We start from the raw sequence: 14,544 nt of genomic DNA on the forward strand, positions 1-14,544 counted from the left end.
GACCACCTGGCTTTCAGTGCATGTGGGACCGTGTGGTTGTGCGTTGAGACTATCTGATTTACTCTCATTGTATTCATGTGTGTGTCTGTGTGTGTGTCTGTGCTGCGTCGGGAGTTTCAGACTGACTCAGATAGACCGCATCAGTGTTTGCATGACTGGCTGACTGAGTCACAAATGTCTCAAAATCACTGACCACAGTGGGGTGATTAGGGCAGTTTCAGGAATAGCGAAGAAATAGGAAGTTTCCATTTGCTGTTTCCATGGCAACCAAAAAAAATTTTCCCCCAAAAATTACCTGGCCGACTGTGCTAGGCTGCATTATAGTAACATAAAGTGGTCCTGCTAAATGTGACAGCGCAGTCTTAGACTGGATTTTAATCTCTTAGCTTTATATTATCCCTTTAACAGCTTATTTTCCATTGGGGGGGGGGGCTACATCAAAATACTGGAAATTGCACAGGAATCCCTGTACTGTACATCAACAAGGGCAAGGAATAAATAAAATAAAATATGCTTGCCATTTAAGTGATTTATTTTATATTCCTTTGAAAAAAAAAGATGCTGGAAGTAGGGAAGGGAGAGTACGTTTCACTTACCTGACTGGTTCTGAAGGTGACCCGGTAGTTGTACTGCATTCCCTCTTTCTCCTTCCCCTCGTCCAGCTTTTCCCTGCGGATACTGACTGCCACGGGGCCCAAGTTGTCATCTAACCCAAAATAGTTTTGATGCTCTAGAGGTGAAACGAGATAGGCCGGCATTAAAGAAACATGACGCAAGTAATGCCCCTGGTCAGAAGTGACCCGTGATGGGTAGATTCAAACAGCATCTCCCATGAATCACCTGAACTGGGAAAATTAGCATTTGTGATGTAATCAAGGCAATTGCTCCATGGTATGTATAGTTTACAGTGCCTTAATGGTGCAATGTGAAAATGTGGGTGGTTTGATGAGGACTGAGGGGTCATGTGTCGGACTCAGTAGATTCCTTAAGACGGAGAGCAGGAAGGTTCCACTCGAGAGCTGAAGCCCCTGCCGAGAACTATTTGACCCCCTTCTCTTTGTTTTGGCAACAACATCTGGAACACTGTTTTCAGAACATCATCACTTTGGGGATAAAAAAACCCCCAAAAACCTTAATGTCCGAGTCAGGGTTCAGTTTAGGATTCAGGCTTAGCAAGCATCGGCTTTGTGTCGATGCAGTTGCCCACTGGGGACTGGGGTTCGCGCCCCGGTCTCGTCAGATCCGACTATGGCCGGACTCGACGAAGCAGTGATATTGGCAACGCTGTCTTCGGGAGGGGGACGGAGTCGGCTTGTGTTCGTCACATGAATGCGTCTCTGGATGTGTCGGAAAAAACAGTGGTTCGGCCTGGAGTCGCCTTGTCATGAAAGTGGCGAGGCGGTCTCCTTCGAGACTGCAGTTGGCGAACGCACGCAGTACGAGGGTGGGTGTTTGAATTAAAATAGGGATCGATTGGCCACTAAATTGGGAGAAAAAGGGAAAAATCAGAAATAAATTTATAAAAAGGATTCAGGCTTAGCAGAGATTTAGGGGAGGGGGATTCCATGCTAGTTTCAGTGTCCAAGTTAAAACACTGTATTTAATGTTAGCAGTGGGTCATGACCCTGATCAAATACTTGTCAGAATAAATAATTGTGGTGTATTTTCTTTTTAGATTTTTCCTTCTTTTTTTCCCTCCCCAATTCCCTCCCCCACTCTTCCAAGCCATCCCGGTCGCTGCTCCACCCCTCCTCTGCCAATCCGGGGTGGGCTGCAGACTACCACATGCCTCCTCTGATTCATGTGGAGTCGCCAGCTGCTTCTTTTCACCTGACAGAGAGGAGTTTCGCCAGGGGGACGTAGCGCGTGGGAGGATCACGCTATTCCTCCCAGTTTCCCCTCCCTCCCGAGCAGGCGCCCCGACCGACCAGAGGAGGCGCTAGTGCAGCGACCACGACACATATCCACATCCGGCTTCCCACCCGCAGACACGGCCAATAGTGTCTGTAGGGACGCCCGACCAAGCGGGCGGTAACACGGGGACTTGAACTGGTGATCCCTGTGTTGGTAGGCAACGGAACAGGCCGCTACGCTACCCGGACACCCCCTAATTGTGGTGTATTAATTGTAATACTATCCAGCTATTAGGAGGCTTCTTCCAGAAACTGAAACAAAAACACAATCCCCCCCCAAAAAAAATATATCAAAAAAAATTGGTCTGACAATAATCAATCGACATCTTTTGGAGAGACCTATTAAATAGCAAAGAGGACGGAGGCCCAAGACAGCTCCAGTCGATCAACAAACAATATGACCAAACTAAACTAATTTCCTCTCGCCCTTTCTCTATTTTCTAAAAGCCCCAGAGTGAGAGAGGGTGGAACGGAGGTGGGGAGAGGGAGGATGGGGGGTGGGTGTTGGAGGGCTGCACAGACAGGAGCAGGGTTTAACACAAACACAGCAGTGTCTTAAGTAAACAGCTCCTAATCCAGACTAAAGCCGAGGAGAAAGACCGGGATTCAGCAGTCAACAAAGGAAAACCTCAGCAGGGACTCTAGAAGAACCAACAATCTCCTAAACAAGCACCTCAGATTTCTACAGGAGATTAGCCATATCAGCCGTCCAGGGACATGCCATGTCAATACACTCGTTTTTATCACCATGACGTCAGCTTTAGGGAAGACAGCATATTGACATGAACAGTACATGGACTGTATAGGGGAAATATGGCCCAACTATCTGAGTTATGCAAGACTTGTCCGTTACCCTGTGGTGAAATGCTCTGTGAGGCAGAAGATCATATGGTGGTGGAGGTTTGTCTATGTCTAGGGGCCCCTAGGCATCCCAATGGCAATGGCACAATGCTGTAGAGACAGGACTGTAGAGGAATGCCCGTTGTCGACACATTTCTACAGTGTATCACCAGCATTACTTGGTCTTGGGGACATTTTGGACAAATGCCGCAAATTGGAAGGCATTTGCCTTAACATACTGTTGCGTCAAATGTTATCACCTCCCTTTTATCTGTCTTTGCTGTTACTCTGCGATTAAATATGTCTGCTTCGGGGGCTTCTGGGGAGCGTGGCGGTCTATTCTGTTGCCTACCAACACAGGGATCGGCGGTTCGAATCCCTGTGTTACCTCCGGCTTGGCCTGGTCTGCGGGTGGGAAGCCGCATGTGGGTATGTGTCCTGGTCACTGCACTAGCGCCTCCTTTCGTCTGTCGGGGCACCTGTTCGGGGGCGAGGGGTAATCGCGTGATCCTCCCACGCGCTACGTCCCCCTGGTGAAACTCCTCACTGTCAGGTGAAAAGAAGCGGCTGGTGACTCTGCATGTATCGGAGGAGACATGTGGCAGTCTGCAGCCCTCCCCGGATCAGCAGAGGGGGTGGAGCAGAGATCGGGATGGCTCGGAAGAGTGGGGTAATTGGCCGGATACAATTGGGGAGAAAAGGGGAGGGAAAAAAAATGTCTGGCAAGAAAGAGAAAAGCGCCCAAAATATGCAAAAAGTCATACATGGCATCATTCTTAAGATTATGGCTTCTACACCTTACCCTTACATGTTAGCATGACCTACATTACCCTTACATGTTAGCATGACCTGATTTAAGCTCTATCTCACTCTATGTGTACCCGCAAAATCCATATCTGAACATGTATGCGACAAGGCTTTGAATTAGGGTGTGGATGTTGCACCCTTAGACATGCTGAGGGACACACACACACTCTCTCTGTTGCCATGGGGAAAAGGGCTTTGGGAGATCAATGGGATCAATGTTCAGCCCAGGGTGATAAAAGCCTGCCCTAAAGTGGCGACACACTGTCAAGTTTGTGTGTGTGTGTACGTGTGTGTGTGTCTGTGCTTGCGTGAGTAATGAAGCAGAGGTGATGACAGAACTGTCTTTTCAATAAAACACCCAGATGCCAAATGAAAAAAGGTCAACGGCTGAATCCACATCTCTGCAAAAGTCCTGCCCGGAAAGGTTAAAGCATCAAAGGGAATCTCGCTCGGGACATTTCAGTTGAGCAACGGCCTGTGCAGAGAGAAGTGTGCAATAAAGTAAATCACCCCAGATCGCAGTGCATACTAGCTAGTTGTCATGTCTTTCTACAAAACGGAGCAGTCTGTGATTGAGTTTTTGCTTATTTCACAGCAAATCATTATCAGCTCCATAGCAGATAAGCCACCTAATACCCAGACTCCATTTGTAATTGGCTCATTCTCCATGACTGGAGACATCCGGTCTCAAGTGATTTTAAATAAAGTTACAGCAGAGAACATTTGAACCGTAATGTTCCACAAACATCTCAGTTCAGGAATCTCCCGATGTGAAAGGTGAAGCAGCTGTTTTTTTCTGGGGGGGGGGGGCTTAAGAATGAGTAATCCAATATGCTGAGAGAGCAGCACACACAGAGACACACAGACAGCCAGAAAAATAGATATCCATTATATACGGTGATGGGTCAGAGTCGGCATGTTATTTCCAGAGTCAGACACCTAGGTGCTTTAATGAGGAGCACTGGGACCTTGGCGTGGCTCTGCTTGACCCCATACTTTCATGCAAGGGGTGCTCACACCCCTCCGGCCCCCTCAAGGAACAGCTGCAACAAACTCTTAGCTCACCTCTCTCCTCTCACATGACCAATCCCAGCTTTTCTGCAGGGTTGAGGGCAATATCACAAGAGGAACACATCTCCGCCCCTCCCTTGGACGTGAAACACACACCCGTACACCCAATACAAGAGCGCTATTGTTTTGGCCTGTACATCACTGGGGTCTATTAAAAACAAGTGGGCTGTCAAGATTTTTCACTCCTCTGAGCAGATGATGTTCCTCTATGGGTAAGAACTCTCTTGCCTTGTATTGTTCATAGTACATTTGCTAGGAGAAAACCATTTGGCCTTAAGACGCCGCTAATCATTAACAACATGTCATGCACATCGTCTACGAAAAGAATAAAAACATGCCACATTCATTAGCAACGTTTCTCACCTCTCCCATAGAAGAACTTGTGGTAGTAGTATGCTCCCAGGTCGATATGTTCAATGATGTAGCGTTTGACTTTCTCTCTGTGAATGGGCTGGCTTTCTCTAGGTACTTCTAGTACAGAGACTCCAGCGTTGGTGCAGTGGGAACTTAGCGAAGATTCAAAGGAGCAGCTTTCTCCTCCGCTGCTGTAATTGCTATTGTTGGCTCTGGAGAGCGAGATTCTTCTCTCGATCTCACCACCAATCTCATTGCGGAAGTGCGAGCAGCTAAGCACTAAACTGTTGCTCTTCCCATCCCCCTCGTCGGCATCCAGATTCTCCTTGGGGTTCAAGTCCTCCCTGCTGCCTAGCGGAGACTCAAAAATGGAGGCGTTTCCACTGCTACATCCGGCTACTCCTCCATCTGCCCCAGCAACAGGCCCAGGCCCAGGCCCGGGTCCACCGCCAGGCCCGACTCCAGCCGAGGCAGCTGAAGCCCCTGTGGTGGTGTTCTTCCTCTGGCTCAAGTTGGCTCTGCTGGCCACCGCCTCACTGATGTTGAAAAGAACGCTCTGGACATCGTAGTGGGCGAAGCACTTCTGGAAACTGAGAGGTCGTCGGTCCTCTTCAACGGAGAGCCGTAGGGCGTCGCTCTCGCTCTTTATGGTCCGCAGTTTCCTGAAAAGAGAGGTTTCCGAGGAGTCCGACTTGAGACGTCTCATAAAGGACTTCTCCCTCTCTCGGCTATAGAGGAGAGCGCTGTCTATGTAGTCATAGCCAACGCTGTGAACAATCTCACCTCGGGCAATCTGAGCTGCTGTTTGCAAGCTGGGGGAGAGGGAGGTATCATATCGCAGTAGCTCGGGGAAACCCAGTGGTGGCACACTGCGGTGGTCGAGGGTGTCCACACGGTAGCCCCTCAGCATGGTGAAAAAGCCATCTGCACTCAGGCCTTGGCGGTCGATGGAGGATGTACTGCCGTACTCACGGTGCAATGAGGCCCCTGTGTTCGGGTTGACAGCGTTCTGGTCCATGATGTCCTCCGAGTCGATGTCGCTTATAGTGACATCGCTGTTGCTGCGCTGGCGGATAGGGTGGAGACCCTTGAGTGGGGAGTGGCAGAGGAGGTCACTCAGTATGTACTTATTGTCAGAGTAGTCTGTGTCCAGAGTGACTGGCTCACCTTGCTCCAGTATTTCCGTGGTTTCATCTGGTTGGCCATTCTGAAATGCCGGTATCACACTCTGGTAATTTGGTGAAGGCCGTCCGTCCCACCCATCCCTCCTCTGTGGCCAATCCGTCACCCTAGCCCTGACACCCATTTTAGGCATGGCTGGGGTGCCATTCGTTTTGCCTCCTCCGTCAGGCTTCCCCGGTGTGCCAGAGGATGGCGGTCCCATGCCCCCATTCAGGGCTTTGAGCTTCCTGCTGAACAGCTCCTCCGACTGCATGGCTCTGGGGTAGTCTTCTGGCCTTCCCACGATTCCCAAAAGGTTTGATTTGTCGACTGTCACAGGGCTCAAAATACTCATATCCTGCTGGCAGACACTTGGTGGATCGCACACTCACGGCCCCTCTTCATTACATCATGTGACTTGCTCATCAGCATGTAGGGGATGGACTTCTTTCCCGAGTAAACAAACCAACCGTTGTCATAATTCACAAAAGGCAGCTGGCACAGCAATATAGACAGAGCATTTGGATGTCAAGGACGAGCGTCTAAGAAGTGCCGAGGCACGGCAGAGTGTGTTCTCCCTTCACGGCGCACTACTAATTCAGGCCGACAGCTGGAGGAGTTGGATCTGTGGAATCACAACAAAGATGGAAGAAAATGTTAGCACACAGTGTGAAGCAAAAGCACAGCAACTGAATATTTCATACATAACACAAGACACAGGAGAAGCAGGAAGGTGCATCAAAATCAACCTGAAATACACACAACAGTGTTCAGCTATAAAAAAAAACCACTGACCCTAATTATCTGTATTATTTAATTTTTTTACAATAATTCCCACCTAAGAGGTATGGAAAGTGGTCTTGGTTCCAGAGATGCCTACAAGATGGCATGGAACACAGCTAATTAGTGTATTTTGAGAGTAGTTGATGCTGTAATGGGTTTATAATGAGATAGCTGTATTTCCTTGTTGCCGTTTCCAGCCAAGGCCTAACAGATGGTGGTGGAGCTACTTACAGCAACAAGAGGCAGATGTTGAGCTAAATGCTCAGATGTAGCAATATATGACCTAACCGCTTGTAGCATCATTAAACCCACAAATTATGCGGGGGGATTAATTTATGCACAGTCAATTGAATTTCCATCCTATTGATTACTTTTCCTGTGCTTTACTTGGTTAGCGAGAAGAAAAAAAACAAAAACATGACACTGTGCCACCAACTACAGCAAAGCGAGATAGGAAAAAATAGGAAATGCACTTTCTTCCCTGACCATGGCTGCACAAAGAAAAGACAACAACTGTTTTCTGTTTAACTATGGGGGCCTTGATCACCAGAATTCAATGGAATTCAAAATGTGAAACTCACCTACGATAATGTGAGTCTATGCAAACAGAGAAATTGCCCAGGAGAAAAAGTTGACCACTTTGTACTTCACACCCAGATGTCATCCAGCTGCTTATGACAAAAGGCTGAAATCAGCAGTTGTGTTCATTAATCTTAAATTCTGAGGATGCACAGAAAGGGGGAACACGTGGCGGGCTCGTCCTTGAGAAGCGGCCTCATTCTCTCTTGGGGACACGAGATGTCAGACATGGGCAGGAAAACTCACATGGCTTCCATTTTCCTACCCAAGAAATGTCCTTGCAGATTAGCCATCTGTGCACTTTTGTTAAAGAAGGTGCTGAGTTGGTCTGAAAAGCCCGGTTCAACTGTAGAAAACCGTCCAACAAGGACATTATCATAAAGATGGCAACCGACAGTAACAACATTTCCAACGGAAAAAAAAGACAGGAAAAAAACAGTGTACCGATCCCGAATACAACAAACGTCTCAACTCCAAAAGGTTCGACAAGGTTTCCATCCCGTCTTACGTGCTCGGCATCACAGGCCCCTCCTCCCAAATCACCATTTCCCTGTTGCATGACGGATCACAACACATTTTGGCACAGTAGAGACCCAGAGAAATCAGACGGTGCCCTAAATGGCTTTTTCTTGTTCCTAAGACCGAGAGCCAGCCTTGTCTATCCTGGTACTGTAATCATGTAATAACCCCATGGGATAGCAAGGAACCCCTCCATATAACAGCAAACAGAGCCAGGACCCCCTGAGTTGCTTTTTTTTTTCCTTGTTTGTTCCAGTAAAAGCAGCAAACCCTTGCTAATGGCATCCTCTTTGTAGGATTTTACGACGAACATTTGAGCTGAGGATGAGTGGGAACTCGAGCCACTAACCTCACAGACCATACTTGGCTGAAAACAGCCTTCACCTCTGGCCTCGAGTATCATAACTTGCTTATCCCAGACATCATTGCACCGTGTTTACATTTTCAAGTCTTTCCTTTCAAAGGAGGACAAACATTCGGGGATGAAAATTTGGGCCACATCAAGATTAGCAACGAACCAGACGAGACCAAATACACATGGGACAAGTCTGAAACATTGCAATAATAGAGTACCCGCCTACGCTCGGGCCGAATGCGAGTCAAGGGCAGGAAAGTTTGCATGACCTGAATGTGTACTAACACAATAATAATACTATCTCGATCTGGTATACTGTGAAAGTTTCCCTTTTCTCTTTCTGCCCCCTTTTTCCTTCATCGAGGAAATATACACAATAAAAAGTGTCAGTTTCTTTGCATCCTATCAAAGAATGAGGAAGCAAACTGGTTATGAAGATGGGCTCATTTTCACACTAGGGACCTGGTCTGCACCGACATGGTATTTAATGCTGCGTTCCAGACAACTCGGATATCGAGATTTTCTGACTTCCTACTAGAAAAAAGTACAATGGAACAGCACTCAAAGTTGGAGTTCCTATACTTGGTTTTTTTTTTTTATTCCCCCCCTCCCCTTTTTCTCCCCAAATGTATCTGGCCAATTACCCCACTTTCTCGAGCCATCCGGTTGCTGCTCCACCCCCTCTGCTGATCCAGGGAGGGCTGCAGACTACCACATGCCTCCTCCGATACATGTGGAGCCGCCAGCCGCTTCTTTTCACCTGACAGTGAGGAGTTTCGCCAAGGGGACGTAGCGTGTGGGAGGATCACGCTATTCCCCCCCAGTCCTCCCACCCACCCACCCAAACAGGCACCCCAACCAACCAGAGGTGCTAATGCAGCGACCAGGACACATACCCACATCCGGCTTCCCACCCGCAGACACGGCCAATTGTGTCTGTAGGGACGCCCGACCAAGCCAGAGGCAACACGGGGATTCGAACCGGTGATCCCCGTGTTGGTAACGCTATGCTACCCGGATGTCCCTGGAGTGCCTATACTTGTAAACTCGGGGCAAATGCTTCTACCCTGACGTCATAGAGAACCAATTGCATGACATCACACAACAATGGCAGCACCCATGGAGGCACACAGTGTTAATGGTAAACCATCAACTAAGGCAACGTAAAGTATATTTGCCTGTATTTAATTACAACAACACATACTATCATATAGTAAAACCTGTTCTGCATATAAACTGATGTCAAAATATGTCGACAATGTTATTAAGTAGGTGGTTATGGGAAACAATCTCTGAAAGTTATCTCTGCACAAAAGTTATTCCTCTGTTTCGTTTATATATGCAAGGAGGCTGCACTGCACAACTGTTTATACGTTTGCCAACAAAAACACCAATTCATCACAGTCAGCCATGTTTTTTGTTTACGTTTGGCGTTGTGCACCTGGAACGCTTGGAGGTCGGAAACTGGAAATTCCAACTGGGAAATTCCGACCTTGGACTTTGAATAGAACGCAGCATAACACCAAGTTTGAATAAGATATGAAGATGTGACGATGTTGTATCATATAGATACATAATTCAGCAATCAGAACCACTGGGGGCGACCCTATTTATTTGTCTGTCAGAGCAGACAAACGATGAATAATGGAGCGTCTGGGTGCGGCATAATAAAGGATGTCAACACTGCTCAGTTTCACTACAGAGGACTCCTGGGTCTGGAAAGACAATAAAGGATTGTTCTAGAGGCGCAATCAGGAATGTTAGCATGGCAAGATCTGGGAGGTCTTCTCAACACTACTACAAATCAGATTTATAAGATTCATTTTGTCAGACACTTGACATTCAAGCCGACTAACTGTCGAATTGATCAAAAGGGAAAGGAAAGTGAAGACTAATTCAACGACTTGCAGGTAATTTCAAGGTTTACGTGTTTTGAAACTGGAAATGGCAGTTTCTGGAACTTCGTGGCGTCTTGAAATGTCTCAGCTTATAAGTGCTGTATCAGTGACTGAAAGAATGAAAACTGAATGGATTTTGGTTTTAATTACATACAAGAATGGTTAGCTGGCACAAAAAGAACGTTCTATGGCAGATGACGGATACAAGATTAAAAACAGTCTTCTTCATCTTTTTGGTACCTTGCAAAACATCTCAGCAGAACTTTGTCAGAATTACAGGGAATTCATCAGGTCCATGCAAAATAGCCTTAATTTATGATGGGCAAAGATGGAAAACAGTGAATTTCCATCCATCCATCCATTATCCGAACCGCTTATCCGGCTCTCAGGGTCGCGGGGTTGCCGGAGCCTATCCCAGCAGTCACTGGGCGGCAGGCGGGGAGACACCCTGGACAGGCTGCCAGACCATCACACAGGGCCGACATACCCACACACACCCACACACATTCATACCTAGGGACAATTTAGTACGGCCGATTCACCTGACCTACATGTGTTTGGACTGTGGGAGGAAACCAGAGCACCCGGAGGAAACCCACGCAGACACGGGGAGAACATGCAAACTCCACACAGAGAACGACCCCCAAGGCTGGACTACCCCGGGGCTCGAACCCAGGACCTTCTTGCTGTGAGGCGACCGCGCTAACCACTGCGCCACCGTGCCGTCCAAAATAGTGAATTTCTGTCTCAAAAAAAAAACCAAAAAACAAAACAGCTCCTCCTATTGAAACCATAACCTACAATAATAAACATCCAGCTAGACCCCGTGTGGGATATCCTGCTGGCAGGACTCAACAGAACTCTCCGAAGCACGGCTGGCTGAAATGGCTCCCCCAGCGCCCATGATCATAACAGCCGTCTATTCTTAATGCCCCATCTTTATTCTAAGCCTCTTAATGAAAACAGATTCCTACTGAGATGTAGGATTCCCAAGCATGCCAGGAAGCGGGGGGACCATGGCATTCTGCTGACTGATACCCGGGGCTTTCACACCCAGAATTAGAGCAAGGCCAGAATGCAGCGCCAACAAAAAAGATCCACCTGTGCAAATAACTTTATCAATGGCGACACTTTGTGACAGCGGCTTTCTCTTAAGAACTGAAGCGAAGAGAGACGTTGACAGCGCCGGAGATTCCCCAGAGCGGTGCGGTAATGGACAAGTTTGTGTCCAATAATTCTCTTGTCACAGACAAATTGGAGCTATCAGCGATTAACCAGTGGTACTCAGGGTAAACAGAGTCTGAAGGCGTTGCGCAGAATTCGCCTTTAAAACCAGATGTTTGAAAAAGGCGTCCATACTTTGCGAGTGGTATCGCGTAGATCAAAGTGCCTGAGCTTAAGAGCCCCCAGTCCTGCTGCCAGTCGCTCCCCCGCAGATAACAGATAGTTAATTCATGGCGTCTTTAAAAAAAAAAGAAAAGAAAAAAGGAATGCAGATCGAGGAGGAGGAGGAGGAGACTAGAGACTAGTCTCTGTTTATGTTATGATGTCTACCCTCTCCCTGTCTTCGCGTCTCTGGGGTCAGAGAAGGGTGAGTTGCTCCTTATTTCACACCAGGACAGGCTGGGGTAAACCATTGAGCATGGTGGTCTGTGTCCAATACTCCCCCACACCCCCCCCCACCCCTGCCCATCCATTCTGTCAGGGCACTTTCACTGGGACAGAGATTAATGAACACAGTTGTACTACTTCTCTCTCCACCTTCCCACCCCCCATCCCTCCCCTACTTGGTCAGCAAAATCTATCTCCCTGTGACCTGAAGGGAGGCTGTTTTCTCTTCTTTCTTTTTTTTTTTTTTTTGTGGCCGTTCGTACGAGAGAGGCGGCAGATGGGAGTGTGGGCGGTCTGCTTTGCTAGCAGCCCTTTATTACTGGAGTAATGCAAAGCCATTATGGGGTGTTTAAGGTGCGAGGCCTAGCGAACAGGGGGAAGGGATGAAAAAAAAATGGAGAAGTTGGGGTAGAAAGAGTGCGAGAGAGGCCTAATTACAGTGATGAACTCATTTTCTGTCTCTGCTTGCCGGAATCGTCTGGCTTTCATCTCGTTTCATCCAGAGGAGTGGCCCAAAGGTTCTGCCAGGTCTTAAAATAATTCTCTGACATTGTGGCCTGATTAAAGGCCTGGCAGATATATTAATGTGCTTTCTAAGAAGTGAAGATGTGCCATCCGCCTTTTTAAGATTAGTGCTCTATTATCAGTGATAGCCGAGAGCTCACCAAAGCAGCACAGGGCGTGATCTTGGCACACGGACATTGTCAGTAGACTGAAGGTCTATTGGTCCCGCTAATGACTACAGTCACAGTAGCAGGGGAGAAGCCCAAACAAAACTGTGGGCTAAGTTGTTGTTGGGTTTGGGTTGAAGTTCCCCACCAATCCAACCAAATGATTGTCACACAGGCCCAAACTTCATCAGCAGGCTGCCGAATTCCTTTTGTTTTTTTTTTGCTCTGCAGTTTCCCAAGACCATTATGAAAAACACTACAAATTAGTCTGGAACAAAAGCATGCACCACGAAGAACACCAGCTGCATGCTCACTCTGCCCTTGCATGTCAGTCACACGTTTATAGCCACTCACGGGCAATTTAGCAGTATTTTTTCCTCTGCTATTATGTGCACTTCATTCAGTGCACATGATTAATGAATACTTGGCATTAGAATTTAGTGGAGGGCGGCACGGCGGTGCAATGGTTAGCACGGTCGCCTCACAGAAAGAAGGTCCTGGGTTCGAACCCCGGGGCTGTCCAACCTTGGGGGTCATCCCGGGTCGACCTCTGTGTGGAGTTTGCATGTTCTCCCCGTGTCTGTGTGGGTTGCCCTGCGGGTGCTCCGGTTTCCTCCCACGGTGAATCAGCCGTACTAAATTGTCCCTAGGAGTGAATGTGTCGGCCCTGTGATGGACTGGCGGCCTGTCCAGGGTGTCTCCCCGCCTGCCGCCCAATGACTGCTGGTATGGGCTCCAGCATCCCATGACCCCAATTGGGATAAGCGGCTTGGATAATGGGTGGATGGATGGATGGATGGATGGATAAGAATTTAGTGGAAGCATAAGGTGTATACACATGTGTGGTGAATCAGGGCCTGAGAGCTGAAGTATAAATATTTGAAAATATTTTATGCGTTTTTGAGGGTCGCTGGCCAAAGCATGAACATGTAGAAGGTAAATCAAACAACATGGGCATGAAATGATGCAAAAAAAGAGACCCCCCCCCCCACTTCTTCCTTGAAATTTCAAGTTTTGTGTTAAAGTATTGCATCCTCTATAGTGTTCTGCATATTGCACCTAAATATTGGTGTAGTAGCCCCTGGCTTGCCTCTGGGCAGCACTGTGCCCCGAGGGTGAACACAGGCCAGTGATTATGGCAAATTATCTTTAATAAAGCCAGGCGTAATTGACCCGTATTAATGCCTCCTTGTCTTAGACAAGCAGGAAGCGGTGGCTGGCCTTGTCTCCGAGGGACCTCAACCTCCAGAAGTGAGGTGAAGCCTTGATGGCGGCCATCCTCGACCGCCCGGGTCAAGCTAAAATGGGGTCTAATAGAGGTCAGAGGCCAAGATGATTGCTCCAATTTTCCAGCTTGTGGGTTTCGTCATACAGAGCATCAGACTGCATTTTCAAATGGATGTTCGGGAAGCAAGGCAAACGCACAAGCTAACGCACAAATCCTCTTCAGCGCATAACGTCCTTTAGCCGTTTTCATTCAAAACAACCTGAGATGTTCAGTTTTGCAGCGCTCCAGCGAGAGATTCTGATGTGTCGCACGTTGTGTGGCTCATTAGAGGAGGGAGGAAGAAAAACGGCCAAGCGGAAAGCAAACAAACCCAGAGGCGCACTGTTTATCCTCCACTGCCCACCATTTGATTCTTCATTAAACTCGCGCACACACACAACAAACAACGAATCATATTTCACGTTACTCTGCACGCAAACATTATCACATTTGTACTGCGGACAGGATTTCCCTGTGTGATGAGCTGTGACGGGGGGAAAACACGAGAACCGTTCGGGTTCCAGTCTTCTGTCGTAACCTGGAGGTGGGACTGGGAGGTGCGTACGTGAAGTTTCTGGGTACAGCAGATATTAAATTCCTCACGCTCGCAATCAGAACAGGAGGACTGTGGAGGAGTGAATGAATGCAACCACAGGCACTCCCGATTGGAAAGGAAAAAAAACAAAAAACCGCAGAGTTTTTGCTCCACTGGAGC

General features: G+C 47.9%; 1 protein-coding gene across 2 annotated transcripts in view; it reads right to left on the bottom strand.

Moving 5' to 3' along the window:
- Window positions 1–14,544, bottom strand: part of LOC130122731 (signal-induced proliferation-associated 1-like protein 2) — a 116,803-nt gene that overhangs the window by 64,523 nt on the left and 37,736 nt on the right. For both annotated transcript variants that reach the window (XM_056291724.1, XM_056291723.1), the window contains exons 2-3: window positions 4,995–6,771; window positions 597–730 (exon numbers count right to left, since the gene is read on the bottom strand). In XM_056291724.1, the coding sequence (XP_056147699.1) occupies window positions 597–730; window positions 4,995–6,501 (1,641 nt within the window). In that variant the 5' untranslated portion in view covers window positions 6,502–6,771. The remainder of the gene's footprint in view (window positions 1–596; window positions 731–4,994; window positions 6,772–14,544) is intronic.

The sequence above is a fragment of the Lampris incognitus genome, chromosome 13, assembly GCF_029633865.1.
Source record: "Lampris incognitus isolate fLamInc1 chromosome 13, fLamInc1.hap2, whole genome shotgun sequence".
Lineage (NCBI taxonomy): Eukaryota > Metazoa > Chordata > Actinopteri > Lampriformes > Lampridae > Lampris > Lampris incognitus.